The following is a 15,911-nucleotide window of genomic DNA, read 5'->3' on the forward strand; positions in this document are numbered from 1 at the left end:
GATGAATGCTTAGTCTACATATCTGTACATGTTTCAATCAAGTGCCTCCAGCATCGCCGAGACACGCCCCAATTTGGCTCGAGGCCTTCCCGTTTCTTTACCCAAGGCCCGTTCCTTCTCGTCGATGCGCTGCCAGTCTTGCCAGGACGTGCGACGGAGGCCGAGGCGCTCGGCCTCGGGCTTCACCCCTCCCAGCCCAGACCGGTACTGGGGTGCGGAGAATTAAGATAAGACCCCTCAATGCCATGGCTGGCCAGGTCTTTGACAATAGCATCAGCGGTGGTAAAGGCATCAGCCATGGTCGAGGCGATGACTCCCGTTGGACCGGTTTTGACCCAGCCGGCACAGTACAACCCAGGTAGGTGTGAGGCTGGCGAGCCGGCAGAAAAGTTCTGGGGATTCACAGACCCAGAGAGAGTTGTGACGCGGCCAACTCCATCATTGGGAATCACACCGCGGAGCTCATCGAATTCGATGCCGAGATCCTGAATATTGGGAAGAGGAAGCGACCGGTAGCCAACGCTCCGAAAAACAATGCTAGCGGGAAGATTAGTCCGTGCGGGCTGTCCACTTTCAGTATATTCGGGGATAGCTTTGGAGCTACGGCTGTAAGGGTTGGCGGGTTCAATGTAGTTGCGGTCAAATTGGACACGAGCGACTTGAGAAGCATCAGGGGTCATCTCAAAAGAGGAGGGCGAAAGGCAAAATTGGAGACTCCATGACTTGCTGGATGTCTCGGGGTTGTTGGTCGATCCTTTGGCCAAAAGCTGAATCAACCGCTTTTGCGCCCTCGGCAGAGCAGAGATGGTCTCTTCTGGTGGAAATAATTCTTTCGGAATGGGCTCAAACGAGACAGATGGCAGCTGCAGCAACTCGCGAACTTCTTTGATGGTAAATGAAGCCTATTCACCTATTATTAGCACCTAGAATAATAAGCAGACCAGCCCTTGTACACACCTGTAGCGGTCCGCGACGCCCAACCACTCGCACCCGCTTGATCCGGCTTTGGGCAAGCGCTGCCAGAGCATAATCGGAAATATCTGTTTTCCGGAGAGCATCGACGTCCGACAGAAGAATGCGAGCGACATCTAGTGCTACGTTTCCGTGCCCGATGATCACCGCATCTTCCCCGCTCGTCAGGTCTGGCTCGAGATCCCGGTGATCGGGAAGGCCATTGTACCATCCTACAAAGGCGCGCGCCGAGTATACATTGCGGCGCGGTTCCTCACCAGGAATCCCAAGGCCTTTATCCCTGGCAGCCCCGTACGCGAAAAGGATGGCGTCGTAGTGGGGCTTGAGCGCGGCAAGCGGCAGATCGTGCCCGAGGGCGATGTTGCCGACAAAATTGAAGCGAGAAGATGTTGCTACTTCCGTAAATTTTTCTTCGCAATTCTGTTTGAACAAAACGTGAGCTCGAGAGCTCACTAAGGCTATTAAAATGTAAATCGCAGTTTTACCAAGAACGCACCTTCACCTCGGGATGGTCCGGGGCAACGCCATATCGGACCAAGCCAAACGGGACGGGGAGCTTCTCATACATATCCACCACTGCATCCTGTTGTTTGGCTAACAGATGGGAGGCAGCGTAGAACCCTGCTGGCCCAGAGCCCACGATCGCGACGCGAAACAGTCGACCGGTCTGAGTGGCATGGCTGTTTAGGCGCTTCGTGGAGGGCAATGAGAAAGGAGAGACATTCCACCGAATAGAACGAGTCAGCCTGGTGCATTGAGCACAAACGAACGCCGGATGCTGGCGCATGGTGTGATGCCAAAAAGTGGCAGTGATATCAGTGAAGATCGTCCCTGAGTCACGTGCAGATCGTTGCCGGGCCGACTATCTGTTGATGACATTCCCTCCTTCGTCCTCGGACATCTCTGACATTTGGCATCTCTGACATTCCTCATCTCCAACATTCCTTTTATTCCAGCTTTATTGTCTCGCGTGGATGCCACGGGAGGCTTCCAGTCGCTACCATGGGGAGATCGTCGCCTCCATTCCTTTACGATCGTCCGTCCACCTACAGCTTCTATGGCCCCACTGATCGCGGCTTTAACCCCAAGGCCGCGACACAGGCGAGCTGGATTCGTGAACAGCCCAAGCCCAAGCAACGAGGCCCATTGGTAAATGTCAATCGCCACCCTGACTCGGTAGGTCTTGCGATGTCCTGCGATTCTTCATCAGACCGAGGCTTACTCGGTTCGCAGTGGGGTAGCTTCGATCAGTCGAAATGGACGCCAATAACGCCAATGAGCCCCAAGATTAAGGATTGGGTTAAGTATGCACGGTCAACCCAGTTTGGCCTGCGAATAGTTACCTTGCTGAGTGCGCTTGCCTCTTTGTTCTGTTCCATCGTCATACAAGGAGTTGCCTCGACAGTTATATGGATCATCCGAGCCGGTGTAAGTGATGGAACCTCCAAAAAGGTTGGATATTATGCTGACGTGTACCAAAGCCTATTGTGGCAGTTCTTCACACAATCTACGGCATCTATCATCTTTCACGCTCTGCTGTTACCCGGCCACCCGCCTCCCAAGCTGGCTACGGGCTTTTTGCCTCGACCCTGGATGCCGGACTGATCCCGTTCTATGTGTTTACAACGTTTATGGCACACGGTCAGTACGCAACTGACGCATATCACTGGGGTACATTATTCAACAACAGCAATGTGACGGTTCAGGTCGCCAAAGCCACCTTCATTTGCGCTATCGTTAACGCAGGATTGCATCTGGTCTCATTCTCCTTATCTATATTCCTCGCAGTCATTTTCCGAAGGATCTCTCACATGCCACCGGATATGAATCCCCTGGAGGACAACCTGACTGCGCGTCCTCTCAGAAATCGCAGACGAATCGAGGCTCATGAGAAGAACCTCAGCGGATCCACACTCAATTCCCATTTGGAGGACCCGCTCATGGAGCAACCTCGCATGGTACCATTTATGCATACACGTGGGCAGTCTATGGAAGGTGATTCCAACCATGGATCTGTGGATATCAATGAGAAGCGGCAGTCTCAAGCATCTTTTCAGCCGCACCGGCTGTCTCACATGGAGCCACCAAGCCCTGAAATGCTATTCCACCAACCGGCCAGCCAGCCATACGATCTCACCTCCCAAGTTCCAGCATCGGGAATTGGTAATGTGGCTATGCGTTCACCCGAGGTAATCGATCCCAGCACACACACGCACCATTTGACCTCGCGGGTTGCCGATCGATCCGACTCTGTGAGCCCACTTTCCGATAATTGGATTGCATATTCCGACCGCTCGCCCTCGCCAGTGAGCGACGTACACAACGAAGACGATGTGCACAATGGAGACACTCCCGATATTCGCCAGTCATCTTCAGTCTACAGTCGGCGCACCAACGTGACAGCGACGTCCACCGGCAGTGGCATCCGAGACTGGTTTGCCTACGGTACAAAGCCCGCACCGAGTATCGGAAGTGTGATCCAAGAAGATACGCGAGGCGAATATGCATCACTCGACACACACGAATACTATGCCAACGAGGATAACGAGCGGGAGCAGGATTTGGGTGACCGGCGCCTCAATATCTTCCCCGACCCCGAAGAACACGATGACACCGATGACAAGCCTGCCGACTCTCTGCCTTTCAACCCACTCATGCTTAATCCTCCTACTCCACAGCCTGTTCTTACTGAGAAACCCGAAAATACTGACCCCGTCCGCCGCATCGCCTTGAGCGACAACCCTAACCTATCCCAAAATCAAAAAGCATATGTGTCTGTTCCCCACGACTCTTCTGATTCCTCGCCGACGAGAACTCGTTTCTATGGGGATTTGGAAGTGGACGGCAAGCCCAGCCTGGACACCTCGCGTCAAGTGAGCGACCAGGGCAAAAATAACCACAAACCATCCAAGCTCTCGAAAAAGCACAGCAAGAAAATATCTGCGTACCAGTCTCTCAAAAAGTACGACAGCGATGGCGAGGACGCCCACCTGTCCCCTAGAATTCCCTCCTCCCCGGCCATGGCCGAGGGTGACCGCAAAGGCCGTGTCGTTAGCAACTCCGGTGCAGACACTCCTCGCTCTGGTCTTGGAGCGGGCGTCGGTGCCTCCCTGTCTTCGTACGGGAGCTACATTGCCGGCCTAGGTGTCGGGCGTCGTCGCGATGTCAGCGGCAAGGTCGCTGAAGAGGGACGCGGTGGCAATGCTGTCGAGGAGCGTCCTAGTCAACCCCAGACTCAGACCCAGAGTCCGAGCTCGAGTCCGACTCGAGCGGCCGGCTGGGCGCGTTTCGCGGGGCTGTGATGGAATTTGAAGGATACCTAGGTTTTTTTTTTCTTGTTATTTGCTTTCAAGGAGTCTACATCTTGAGGATATGTGGCATGTAGCGTGTTTGATTCTTGTTTTATTTCCAGGTCCTGTGTTGACAGGCCTTTTGATGGCTTTTACTCTTTTTTTTTTTTTCTTGGTGTATGACTTGACAAACTGTATGTAGCCCATTTCATTTGAACACATTCATCATAACTGCTTATTGATCATTTCTCGGGACTTGGTGTTTCCAAGTATGCTACATGGTAAAAAGGGGAAAGTATCAACTCGACTAATTTGGTATCTTCGTCACTCTGGCGGACAGGTTCAAGTGATGACCAGACTGACGGCATGTAGACTGGATATTATGTAGCTGACTCTTCCAGAGCCTGAAGATGCCGCACTTCTCCGAAGGCTCCAGCGATTCTTAGGTCTTGCCCGTGCTTTGCAAATTCGTCTCTCGCGCCGTTCTAGCTCAGGCAGGGCCCTTGCGAGATGACGATGCACCGACTATGGCTGGATCATTGGTGAAAACCAACTCGATGCACAAGTCAAGAGGTGGCCCTGACTGGATCGGTATAATCGAATCCAAATGTAGCACGTGATATCATCGTCTAACGACCAGCACGAAGAAGTCGCGCAGTCCAAGGCAGAAGTGCCGTGGGAACGAAAGCGTTTCTTGGGTGACTGAATCCGTGCGAACCCTATAAAGTCACCTAAGAATTCCCGCTCTTTCCATCATGAGGGCACGCCCTCATACTCCCAGCCCTGAATGACACGCTTTCGCCGTCGGGAGTTGCGACGGTTCGCATTGCATTTGACGAACAGCGTCAGAGCGCTGATGATAAAGATCACGATCGCCGCAATAGTAGCAATCAGCACGGTCTTGCGTTGCAGCTGCTGTGGATCTGCTGCGTAGGGACATCTGGCGCGTGGGCCCCCAGTGACCCAACAAGAGACAATGTCGATGGAGTTGAGGTCGAGGTAAATCTCGCGCAGAGCGGGATTTGTGGAGGTGGGGTCAATTGTAGTCGGTGACTGGTCGAGCAGGTGTTTGTAGAGGTATGTGTTTTCCAGACTGGTTCGTGGCACAGCCAAGGTAGAACCATCGGGACAGCTCTTGGAGACGTTGGAGAAGTAGTCGGAAGAACTAGACAGTTCCCATGAGAAGGGTGAGTGGCCCACGCGACAGGCGCCACGTCGCTGATTTGTACAGTCGACTGCGCGCCAGCGACCATTCAGAGATACATCCATGATAGCACAGCGGTAGGGCGCGAGTTGATTATCAGAGTTACCGCCGGCATCTGCCCCAAGGGGCTCACCAATCGCCCAGGCCCAAGCTGTCGATAAAGAGACATTACAGTAATGGGCGACGTTGGCGTCAGCTGTTTGGCCGAAAAGCGTGTTGTTGAGTAATGGCGACAGACCACACGCGGTGATCCCGGATATAGAATCAGCCAAAGATCCCATAGTCTCATCCGTGGACAAGCCGTCCTTGACGGGAATGCGGCTGGTACCTGCCCATGACGTGTTTGCTTGGGAAACGTCCGTCGCCCCAGGACGGTAAAGACAGCCGGATGTCAAACTGCCATTCGAGGCCGCAGAGATATCTACCTTCGAGGTCATAGACCCCGGCGGGAAAATTGCATTTTCATCCTCGGACAGATCATACTCTGCCAGCTGGGGGTCGACGGAGCCGTATTCAATAAGAACGCGGTCACGCTTCGCCAACTGGATGTATTTCGCTGATGGCCATCCGTCCGGCGTACTCTGCTGACCTGCCTTGTTTTCATGCACTGTAAAATACTCCGTGATGGGCATGTAGCTCTGGCTGACCTTATACCAGGATTCGTTGAGGTTGCTTCGGTCCTTAGCAAGCTGAACCGGGCTGTAGATAAAGTCCCGCAGAGTCATGCCGAGATATGAGCCTGCACGCTCTGTCTGCGTCTTGGGCAGCTTGTCCCCTGTGATGGCAGGGACTGGATCGTTTGGCGCAGAAGAACTCGCGGCAACATGCAGATTCAGGACAAGGTAGGTCGTGTATACGACCAGCTGATTGGTGGTGTCTTGGAAGTATCCGACAAGCACCTCGGCCAGAGTTTCCAAGTCAAGGTTGCTGGTGCACCGGTATTTGCCAAGCGCAAAGACCGTATCTCCATGGGAATCTTCAGTCCCTGTGATGACCGGCGGGGCCGTATCTGAGGCCGTCGTGGTTTCGGCTGTGGTCATGGTCGAGGTCTCAGAAGATTCAGTGGCAGTGGATGTAAAAGAAGAGACAGTCACATCGGCCCTAGCCGGGATAGAGACGGGGCAGAAGCTCCATTTCCTGCGTTCCACCGACCAATACAGGTCGAGCACGAGTCGCCGGTAGCCGACGGCAAGAAGGTTGGATATACATTTCGCGGCGGCTTCTCGATCATACAAGCCATCACCGAAGCAGGCAGCCGACAGCGACACAGCCGGATTCGTCACGAAATTGATAGGGATCTGGCCCGCGACATCTCGTTCGCTCTGGATGGTTCATTATGAGCCAGGGCGGTTTCGCCGGGGACTGAGCGTGCTCACCAACAAAACAGCCACCCAAGTAGCATCGACAAGGGTGGCCTCCGGGTCATATTTGACAGACATGAGCGCTGCGCGTCCAGCGCATTGTGGCTGGAGAGAGAGACTGATGCGCGCGAGAAGAACCCGCGAGGCCAAGGGCGGAGCGCCGATCACCTGAGTCGATCTGGCCACTTCAACTTTCTTTCTTTCACCACCCCCCCTGTCCCAACTCGCTCACTCTTCTACGACTCTTTCTTTTCTTTTCTTCTTGTATTCAACGCTTCTTGTTCCAATCACCGTATCCAGCACCATGGCCGCGCCCGGCCAGCCATCCCCCCAGCAGATGGCGGCCATGCAACAGCAGTTCGCCGCCGAGGCCGCCAAACGAGGGATGACGCCCGAGCAATTCGCCCAGAAGCAGCGCGAACAGCTGACCGCCGACGCCGCTAAGCTTGGTCTCAGCCCCGAGGAATATGTCTCGCAGTTGCGGGCGCGAGCAATGCAAGCACACCAGCAGCAGATGGAGGCTCAGCAACAGGGCCAAACATCAGCGCAGTCGGACGACGAGCAGTCGCAAGCGCCTGCGACCCAGCAGCAACAGCAGCAGCAAACACATCAAGTGCCCGTCACCCCGGGCAGCCCACCGGATCCCAAAGCGCTGGCCGTGGCCAACTTCCTGCGGTCGCAGAACCTGAAGCCGAGGACATGTATTATGGACGGGCAGCGGAAGGACATGTTCAAGGGTAAGATTGCCATCGGCATGTCGAATACCCAGGCAGTATATCGGTAACTGACAATCTTGGGCGGTTTACAGTCAAGCGAGCCATTCGCGCGATCGAATCCCCCGCCTACGCCAAAGCCGCCGGCAAGAAGAACTCCCTCCTCCCGCCCGTGACCGACCGCGCTTCGGCCGAGAACGTATTCAAGCTGCTCCCGCTGTCCCTGCTGGCGCTGCGCGTCACCAAGGTCGACCCGCATGAGGGCCACAACCACGCCAAGCCCAAGAACCGCGTCAAGGGCCTGTGGACTGTCAAGATCGAGCAGCACCAGGACACAGAACCCATGATGCACTACGTTTGGCTGTACGAGGGCCCGCAGTGGAAGCAGAAGGCCATGGCGGCTGCCGTCGTCGCCGGTATCTTCGCCGTGGTCCTCTTCCCGTTGTGGCCCATGATCCTGCGCCAGGGTGTCTGGTACCTGAGTGTAGGCATGATGGGGCTGCTGGGTCTCTTCTTCGCCATGTCGATCTTCCGTCTGATTCTTTTCTGTGTCACTGTCTTCGTGGTGCCGCCCGGTCTCTGGCTGTACCCCAATCTCTTCGAGGATGTCGGGTTCTTTGATAGCTTCAAGCCTCTGTGGGGCTGGCAAGAGGTATGTTCCTTTTCCTTATCGGCCGCAGTCCCCGTACTCACGTTTCTTATTTACAGACCAAGAAGAGCAAAAAATCCAGCAAAAAATCTAAAGTCTCCGAATCTGCCCCAACCACAGACGCTGCGCCGTCAGCAACGACCACCTCCGCGGAACCCGCATCCACCTCGTCCGCCGCACCCGTGAAACGAGATTTGACGGCCCGCGTGGAAGAAGTGGAGGAGTAGAGCAGGGGGTGTAGCGGCAAGGATTTGTATTTGGAAGAAAAAAAATATCCCACCAAGGCCCCTGTCAGGTCTGCTGTGGCTAGGAGCTAGGTTGACTTGGAAGATAACCTTAACTCTGATCTTGCACATCTCTTTTCCTTCGGGCTCCTTTGTATTTCACTGTCATAGTCCGGCGTTTTTTATTATAACACTCGCGTTCATCATTGCATAAACCCTGGTTTCTTTTTTTGTTTTATATCGTCTTAGTATATCACCAGAATCGATTTGAGATGACTCGCTTCTTATGCGCTTTTTTTCGTATATAGTCTAACAAATGACAGTTGAAGCAATCCATGAGGCGTAAACAAATATAAATGCAAACATTCAGTTCTAAAGCAGAGGAAGTAATGGGTATATATACACGCGCAGAGAGATAAAACATAAGATCAAGATAATGAAACACATGACTCGAAATGAAAAGAAGAAAAACTACAAGAAAAGAAACCGAGAGCAAAGAAAAGAAGACAGCGCCAAAAAATGGACACAAACGCAGGGATTTTCGAAAGTAGCCACAAGACAAATCGGACAGTTTCTGGGTGTAAATCACTTCAGCCAGATGAGATTTTGCGAGAGGGGGTATTGTGGGTGGAAAAATGCATGAATGAGAGAAAAAATAGTAATAAGAACAGAGAGGAAGGGTAATAAATGGTCGAGATGAAAGCGCGGTTGTCAGGTATATACCAAGTATAGACCATCGTCGTAAGTATAAGGTCGCTCGGATAGCAGACGGGCAAGAGCGGTTGATGCACGGCAGTAGAGCAAGCAAACCAGGGAGTCTACTCCCCGCCAAAGAGAATCCTCGAATGCCTAGCAGCAGCCTTGGAGCTATTTTTCGTCAATTTGCCCGAAGACGGCGGAGGAATGCCAGACACAACCCCGCTCTTTGGCCGGTCACGAACCTGGTCCTGCACATACTGATAAAACCGGTCCGAGGGAGATGAAGAGTACCAAGGAGCCGGTGCCGGCGCCTGCGCAGTAGTCGGAGACGGGATCTTCGGCAGAGGGCAGGTGGGAGGAGGGGCGGATGGAGGTCCCATAGACAGGCCGGGCATGCTCTTCCGGCGAGACATGTTCGATGCGTCTTTGTCGGTATACAGGCTGGAGACGCGGGTGCGTGGTGTTGAGTCGACAGGATGAGCCATAGTCTGGGGTTGGGACTGGGGCTCGATGTTCATCTGGAGACCGAGTTCGGATCGGAACACCAAGCTTTGGGGGCGGGAGGACGGAGGAGATACGGTATCGGGGGCGGTTGCTCGGGGGACACGGGAGAAATTCGGGGCATGGCTGGACCGCGCGGTCTTTGCTAGCACGTCCTCGGAGTTGGACATGCGCAGAGTGCGTCTGCCGGTGCCATCGCGGGCGCCAGGCGCCTCCGAGGATTCAGTGTGCCGCGAGCTGGCCACACTGTAAGTGGGAGATTGTGGAGGCGAGGAGAAGGTGGAAAGGTTTGGGTCGATGGACGCGTCCGCTCGACGAGCGACGCCGGCTGAAGTCGAGGGCGGCGAAACCTGGGGGCTCGTAATCGGCCCCCCTCGGGTGACGAATTTCTTGCTGAATGAAGGGACGCTGAAGTTGGGCGCAGGGGGAGATGTGCTCCGAACGAAAGTGTTGGGGATGTTGGATAGCGGATGACCAGGCTGCGCAGTCTCGCTGTGGGCGGTAGTGGGAGGAGACTGAGGGTTGGGTGACATGTACACCGATTGGCGTTTCGGTTGGGCCGAGGAGGGTGGACTGCGCGTGTAGCCTTGTTCTGGCAGAGGCTCTTCTGAGGTGAACGAGCCATTTCGCATCGGGGGCGAACTGGTAGGATTGGTCGAGGTGAAGGACGGAGTGCGCATATCTTTGGTCATCAATGCCGGACCGGTCCCGTTGGGCGCTGTAGCTTCAGTCCGACTCGTAGACACAGACCCGGAGCGCGAACCGATCATCGAGCGCCGATTGACAGAAACATAGGAGCTTCTCCGGGACTGCCACGTCAAGCCGCCGACGGACTGACCGTCTTCATCCTCCTCGGGAGGGCGCAAGGTTTGCGGCTGGAGAAACAAGCTCGAGATGCGATGCGGATCCTTCTTCACCGTCTGGCGCACGCTCGATTTGACGCGCAGGCGAGGCTCCGCATCATCATCCGAGTGCTTCTCCGCGGTAAACTTGGGCCCTCCCCGGGCCTCGATTTCGGCCCGGACAGCCGTCAGCCAGGAGATCATGGCATCGGGGTTATCAAAAACCAAAAGAAAACTGCGTGCAAGTCGTCGTGCGTTCGATCGGTGAAAACCAAAGCGCGAGAATCGGGGTTTGGGCGGTTCAGGAGCGGGAGAGGCATCGGCAGTCGGGTTATGAGATATTTGAAGCACCCAGTGTTTACCGGGAATGGCATCACTGGCAAACGCAACCGATTGCGGACCGAGTTGGAGCATTTTTTCCGGGAGTCGATCGTGTTTTCCGTCGCCCGCATACTGGAGGATGAATCCAGCGGTAGTAAGCACGTAGATCTTTTTCGACCATTCCACCTTGTTAATTGTGCCCGATAACGTCCGTAAATGTTTTCTCTGTCTTTGCTCCCTCTTTTTTCGGGCATCATCAGGCTCGCCCCGACCTAATGAGCCACGGGGCGCATCCTCAGAGGCTTTCCCCGCGGTCTCGTGAAGACGCAGGATCGAATCTGCGGATACCGCGGGCGCCAAGAGGCAGTCGTGCTTGTAGGACTGGGGATATGCCTGAAACAGCGGGGGAGGCTTCCACCCGTATTGTTCCTGGGAGGAAACAAGCTCAGGTTTCGGCCGCGCCGTCTTCAGTGTCAGCCGTGGTTGTTGTGATGTTGGGGAGGTCAGGGTTGCGGCCGAGGCGACGGTGCGCGGAGAAGCCAATCCAGTCGACATGGTGTCATCGGCCTGAGTTGGTGGCTGGATTTCCTCGATCTCCATCAATGTGGTCTCCGGGGCTCGTGAGGATTTATCGCGACCAAACAGGCTGCGCAGGCTGGTCTTGGAAGATTGACGCTTAACGGGACTCTGCAGTGGAACGGGGTTTTCAGAGCCATTGGTACTCGGGTAATCGGTTGGCCGGGGACGCTGCAATCGAGATTGCTGAGACTGGGCCAATTGAGCAGCTGTTGGTCGGCTGAAGTTGGTCTGTAATGGGGCCAGTCGATGTCCTCGGCGCTCGCCGATGGACGGTTGCTCGTCCTGAGTCATGGTTGGGGGCAGGTTGGGGGGGTCGAGAACCTTGAGATGTAGGATGGAGAGATATATATTTCAACGGTCGCGAATGACTCGTACCATGGCCTTTGTATCATCCACCAGACCCCAAATCCAAGAAAATAAAAAGAAATCCAAATTCCAAAAAAAAAGGGCAGGCAAGGATCATCGCAGAACGTGGCTGCACGACCGTTGCCCCAACGTCATCACAGGGCCACCCGGCGTTCCAGCAGACAGCCGGACGATGCAGGGGACTGGGGAGTATAGAAGGGGAGGGGGGGAACAGAGATAGAAAAAGAGAAAGAGAGGCAGAGAGAGTCAGGAGAAACGGGGACAAGGGGAGTTCCCATTCAGACTAGCCGAGTGGGGGGATCTACTACGCGTTGGGATGTGATGAACGTGGTCACAATACTGAAGAATCAACATAGAAATGGGTAAGATTGAGATGATTGAGATGTACTCTACTCAGGATGCTCAGTAACAAGTATACCAAGGAACCACTCCCCAGACACTCACATCCCATCTCAACTCGGCCTCTGATCCGACTGAACGGCGAGCTCCACTCTCCACGTTAGACGTTAAGAGGTCCGTGAGAGACCATCTTTTGCTTGGGGTGATCAAGGACTTGGCCCGCACTTCAATCCTTGTCCGGTCTCAACTGCTCCCATCAGCCCGGCCCCGTTGTCGCAGTGCTGGGCCATGGCGATATCCTTGTGAGTCAGACCGCGCGGACGATGTGTCGTCCAGTGGACATCAACTGAACCGATGCGCTGCTCGAGTCAGCCGAAACGGTAATCATCCATGGAGATCTCCGCGGCGTCATCTTCTCATCAGGGTTGACTTACCACCGTCATGGTTGGATGATGTTTCTTCGATGAGCTCTCCGATGCAATGAGGTTGACAAATGACTACGGGTTCCAGAGTTGTCAACCACCTTATCTCCCTTTCCCCTAACGGAACAAGAACAAACAGGCGCAATATCCAACAGAGGACCTCGGGAAGCGGATCTCTTGGGATGACTCACCACCGCCTTGAAATAGCTTTTGAAGTGAAACGTCTTGGTTACCGCCATCCCTTCGGCGTCCAGCGCCCATCCTTGCTGCAGGAGACTCTGTGTGTCCAGCCCCAACCGTTGCGGGTCTTCACCCTCGGCAAATCGGGGGGTGGAAGACGCCATTCGGAGCTGCGAGACGGGGCCGGGGACGCGCAGATGCGTCGAGACAGACAGAGAGGATGCTACATTCGGTGTGCGCAGTGTGCAGGAGAGAAGTCTCGGACAAAATCGTGGGAGACCCATCGTGTGGGCGATGTTGCGAGGCAGCAAGTGGTGTCCCTGAGGGTTTTCGAGACTGGCCATCCCCAATCGACCTCCGATTCTGCTCGGTGCACAGACCAGTTGGGGTAATCTTATCGTCCGCGGAGAGAGTCGAAGAATCGAAGAATCTCCAAACCATCGAATTGTCTCCGAGACACGCAGGCGCAGGACCGAGACATGCCAGATGTGTCACCACTTTTTCATGCACCCGGGGTCACTGAGACTATACTGGAATCACAGCCTACGGTCTATACTGGGATGATACTGAAGCAACAGGCCATGTCTCATTCGGAAGCTAATCGATAGAATTCGTATCCGGCACTGTGCCGAAGCCCATTAACGTACATTTCATCCCATCGTCCACCGAAAACAGGGGAAACATAAGCCATTAAGTATGTTGCCCGCGCCCACACCTCCCCCTCCCCGCGACAAATCCTGCCTGGGGGGATGAGACCGGAGCATGGGGGTCGGGAAGTAAAGCATAGCCAGCCACGCACTGCGCAAGGGTTCATGCCGTCGAAAAAAAAAAAGATGCTCAAAGAAGAAATGTGGAAATCATCATATATTTCCGTGGCAAGTAGCAAGTCCCACCGTCATCACAATCATCCGACACCCGTGGGTGTAGTTTCAGCTGCCGCTGATGGACTGGTGCCCTATGCTTCCACACTGTTGCGACGCGAGTTGGCTCGCGAGTTGGCGCGAGAATTCGCACGAGAGTTGACGCGCGATCCGGCACGGCTGCCAAGAGTTGGGCGGATGCGGAGGTCCTGCTGGGAGCGCGCATACGAGTTGGCGCGCGACGCATCGGGCACCTTGGATCGTCGTCGGCCATGGATCTGAATGTCCATCCGAGCCTCTGAAAGTTGCTGTGCGAATGGCGACCGCTTGCGTAGTGTGGGGCCCTTCCAGTAGATGATGTAGACTGCGACCACGAGGGGCACCGAAATACAGACTGTAGAAATATTGTCAGCGCATTGTGTCTTGACCAAGGAAGAAACAGCAGGGGCAACCGGTATGACATACAGAGAATAGTCGATGCGTATTCGAGATGGTACTTGCCGCCAATATCTGTCAGACAAAGGTTAGTCAAGGCCCAAGCCATCTTTGAGAGGGAAGAGGAGATTACTGACTCGTGAAGAACGGCGTGGCCGGGATGGTGAGCACACCAGCCAAGAAGTCTCGCGACCATCCATTGCCACCAGTCGCGGATGCAGAGTACGGTCCGTAGGCGCAGATCATGTAGTCGATGGTGGCCATGTAGATCGCGAAGTTGGCAATGCCAATGATGGCCGCGAAGATCATGGACCCAATCCAGTGGCACTGAGGCAAACTGGTCCAGGCAAAGCCAATCAGGCCAATTGGCAGGCAGGGAGCAGTATATAACAGGAACCACAGACGTGACTCGTATTGTGCCCGCTCGCTTTCGGGGTTTTCGCGTCGCTCGACGATGTTGCGGCGGATCACCGGGAACCACATGAGCCAGGCAATAACGTAACCGACGAGGATGGGAATGAAGGCAAGTCCCTTCTCCCAAGTGTTGAATCCCCATTGACCGTACACGAGCGAAAGTGACTGGATGAACATGAAAATCAGAGCATCACTGAAGCCACTGAGCAAAGAGAGTGTCATCACAATCGGCTCCGTCAAGAACATGCGGAAGGGCCGAGTCCAGGTCACGACAAGCTCTGAGGGCGGGAATCGCTCTCGGAACGACATGCCTTCGGTGGGACCGTAGATGTTAGGGTTTTCACCACTCTCGCGCATCTTCTTGGCGATTCGATCCATGAGGACCGTGGTTCTTGTCTCCGGAACGAAGAAGAAGTGCGCAACTTGAACGAAGCCACCGAAAATCAGCTGGATCCACATACTCCATCGCCAGGGAAGGAAGGCCTCGACAAATCCACCGATGACGGGTCCCAGAATGGATCCACCGACAGAGGAAAACACCACAGCCGCAACAGCGTACTGCTGGGTGTCTGCTTCCCACATGTCTGCAATCATTCCCAGAGTAACGGAGCCACCAGCCGATGACAGACCACCGAGGGCACGACCAACCATGATGGAGGCGAAGTTGGGTGCCAGAGCCACAGGAAGTTGCCAGACGTTGACGAGGAAGAGCGACAGTTGGAGGATTGGTTTGCGACCAAGCTCCTCACTCCATGGAGCCCACAGCTCACAACCAAAGGCGTAGAGAACCAGGAAAATCATGGCACCACATCTAGCAGCTTGCTTTGAGATGCCGAATTCTTCAGAAATTCCACCCAGACCGTTGGAGTACAGCGAAGTGTTGAAGTTCATAGATGTCTGCACCAGGAAGATCACGGTGATGATCGTCCATTTCTTCCACTCAGGGAATGTATAGCCCAGCTGGTCGTAGCACATGTCTTCAGTGAGCTCAATGCGACCCGAGGGAGATGCATGTTCGAGCTGCGCATCCTTGTCCTCATTTTTCTCACCCACAGGGACATCAACGATGGCATCAGCCTGGGTTGCACTGGATGCCTCTGATGCATGCACTGCATCGGCACCCGTCCCCAGCTTCTCCTGGGGATTCGACATGACGGTCTGAGGGATGATCAGCAAAGAGCTTTCTCTAGGGGAGAATCAGGACCACTGCATACATACAATGGAAACAGGAACCGATCAGGATTCAGGCTTGGGAACAAACTGGTCAATCAGACCAGCAAACAAGTGGATGAACCCCAGAAGAACAAAGATGAAGAGAGGCGGAGATGTGGAGATGGAGAGGGGGGCAGGAGGGAGGCTACGTTATATACGTCCGACCCCAAAGAGGGCAGGCACAATGCAACGGCAGGAGCCACTCACATGGCCGCCTCAGGCCCCATTTTACGCCCGGCACATCCCCAGACTTTCCTCTGGGATTCTCCAGATATTCCTCGCCGCTAGGTTTCCTTTTGGCTCACCGGACGGGATGCCGACTGATCGT

The 15,911-nt window shown here is 54.7% G+C and overlaps 7 protein-coding genes across 7 annotated transcripts; 2 read left to right on the plus strand and 5 right to left on the minus strand.

The window, feature by feature from the left end:
- Positions 1-33: 33 nt before the first annotated feature.
- Positions 34-1,759, minus strand: NUU61_010112 (NADPH-adrenodoxin reductase; the record flags this gene model as incomplete). The annotated part of the gene is made up of 4 exons (XM_056660637.1): positions 34-207; positions 267-902; positions 958-1,392; positions 1,469-1,759. The coding sequence occupies 4 exons, from the start codon at positions 1,757-1,759 to the stop codon at positions 34-36; spliced, it is 1,536 nt and encodes a 511-aa protein (XP_056507135.1).
- Positions 1,760-1,974: 215 nt separating this feature from the next.
- NUU61_010113 (uncharacterized protein) lies at positions 1,975-4,274 on the plus strand (the record flags this gene model as incomplete). Its single annotated transcript, XM_056660638.1, has 3 exons — positions 1,975-2,148; positions 2,206-2,400; positions 2,454-4,274. 3 exons carry the CDS (start codon positions 1,975-1,977, stop codon positions 4,272-4,274), a joined length of 2,190 nt encoding a protein of 729 aa, XP_056507136.1.
- A 741-nt stretch (positions 4,275-5,015) lies between these two features.
- On the minus strand, positions 5,016-6,905 carry NUU61_010114 (Lectin C-type domain protein; the record flags this gene model as incomplete). Its single annotated transcript, XM_056660639.1, has 2 exons — positions 5,016-6,788; positions 6,843-6,905. 2 exons carry the CDS (start codon positions 6,903-6,905, stop codon positions 5,016-5,018), a joined length of 1,836 nt encoding a protein of 611 aa, XP_056507137.1.
- Positions 6,906-7,131: 226 nt separating this feature from the next.
- Positions 7,132-8,416, plus strand: NUU61_010115 (Sec62 family protein translocation protein; the record flags this gene model as incomplete). The annotated part of the gene is made up of 3 exons (XM_056660640.1): positions 7,132-7,564; positions 7,636-8,192; positions 8,249-8,416. The coding sequence occupies 3 exons, from the start codon at positions 7,132-7,134 to the stop codon at positions 8,414-8,416; spliced, it is 1,158 nt and encodes a 385-aa protein (XP_056507138.1).
- Positions 8,417-9,231: 815 nt separating this feature from the next.
- NUU61_010116 (peptidase family M20/M25/M40 protein) lies at positions 9,232-11,646 on the minus strand (the record flags this gene model as incomplete). The annotated part of the gene is made up of 1 exon (XM_056660641.1): positions 9,232-11,646. One exon carries the CDS (start codon positions 11,644-11,646, stop codon positions 9,232-9,234), a length of 2,415 nt encoding a protein of 804 aa, XP_056507139.1.
- Positions 11,647-12,266: 620 nt separating this feature from the next.
- NUU61_010117 (4a-hydroxytetrahydrobiopterin dehydratase) lies at positions 12,267-12,946 on the minus strand (the record flags this gene model as incomplete). The annotated part of the gene is made up of 3 exons (XM_056660642.1): positions 12,267-12,419; positions 12,495-12,557; positions 12,674-12,946. The coding sequence occupies 3 exons, from the start codon at positions 12,944-12,946 to the stop codon at positions 12,267-12,269; spliced, it is 489 nt and encodes a 162-aa protein (XP_056507140.1).
- A 671-nt stretch (positions 12,947-13,617) lies between these two features.
- Positions 13,618-15,523, minus strand: NUU61_010118 (uncharacterized protein; the record flags this gene model as incomplete). Its single annotated transcript, XM_056660643.1, has 3 exons — positions 13,618-13,916; positions 13,988-14,032; positions 14,095-15,523. 3 exons carry the CDS (start codon positions 15,521-15,523, stop codon positions 13,618-13,620), a joined length of 1,773 nt encoding a protein of 590 aa, XP_056507141.1.
- Between the last annotated feature and the right edge of the window lie 388 nt (positions 15,524-15,911).

This window comes from Penicillium alfredii, assembly GCF_028826965.1.
Source record: "Penicillium alfredii strain IBT 34128 chromosome Unknown utg000012l_segment0_segment0, whole genome shotgun sequence".
NCBI lineage: Eukaryota > Fungi > Ascomycota > Eurotiomycetes > Eurotiales > Aspergillaceae > Penicillium > Penicillium alfredii.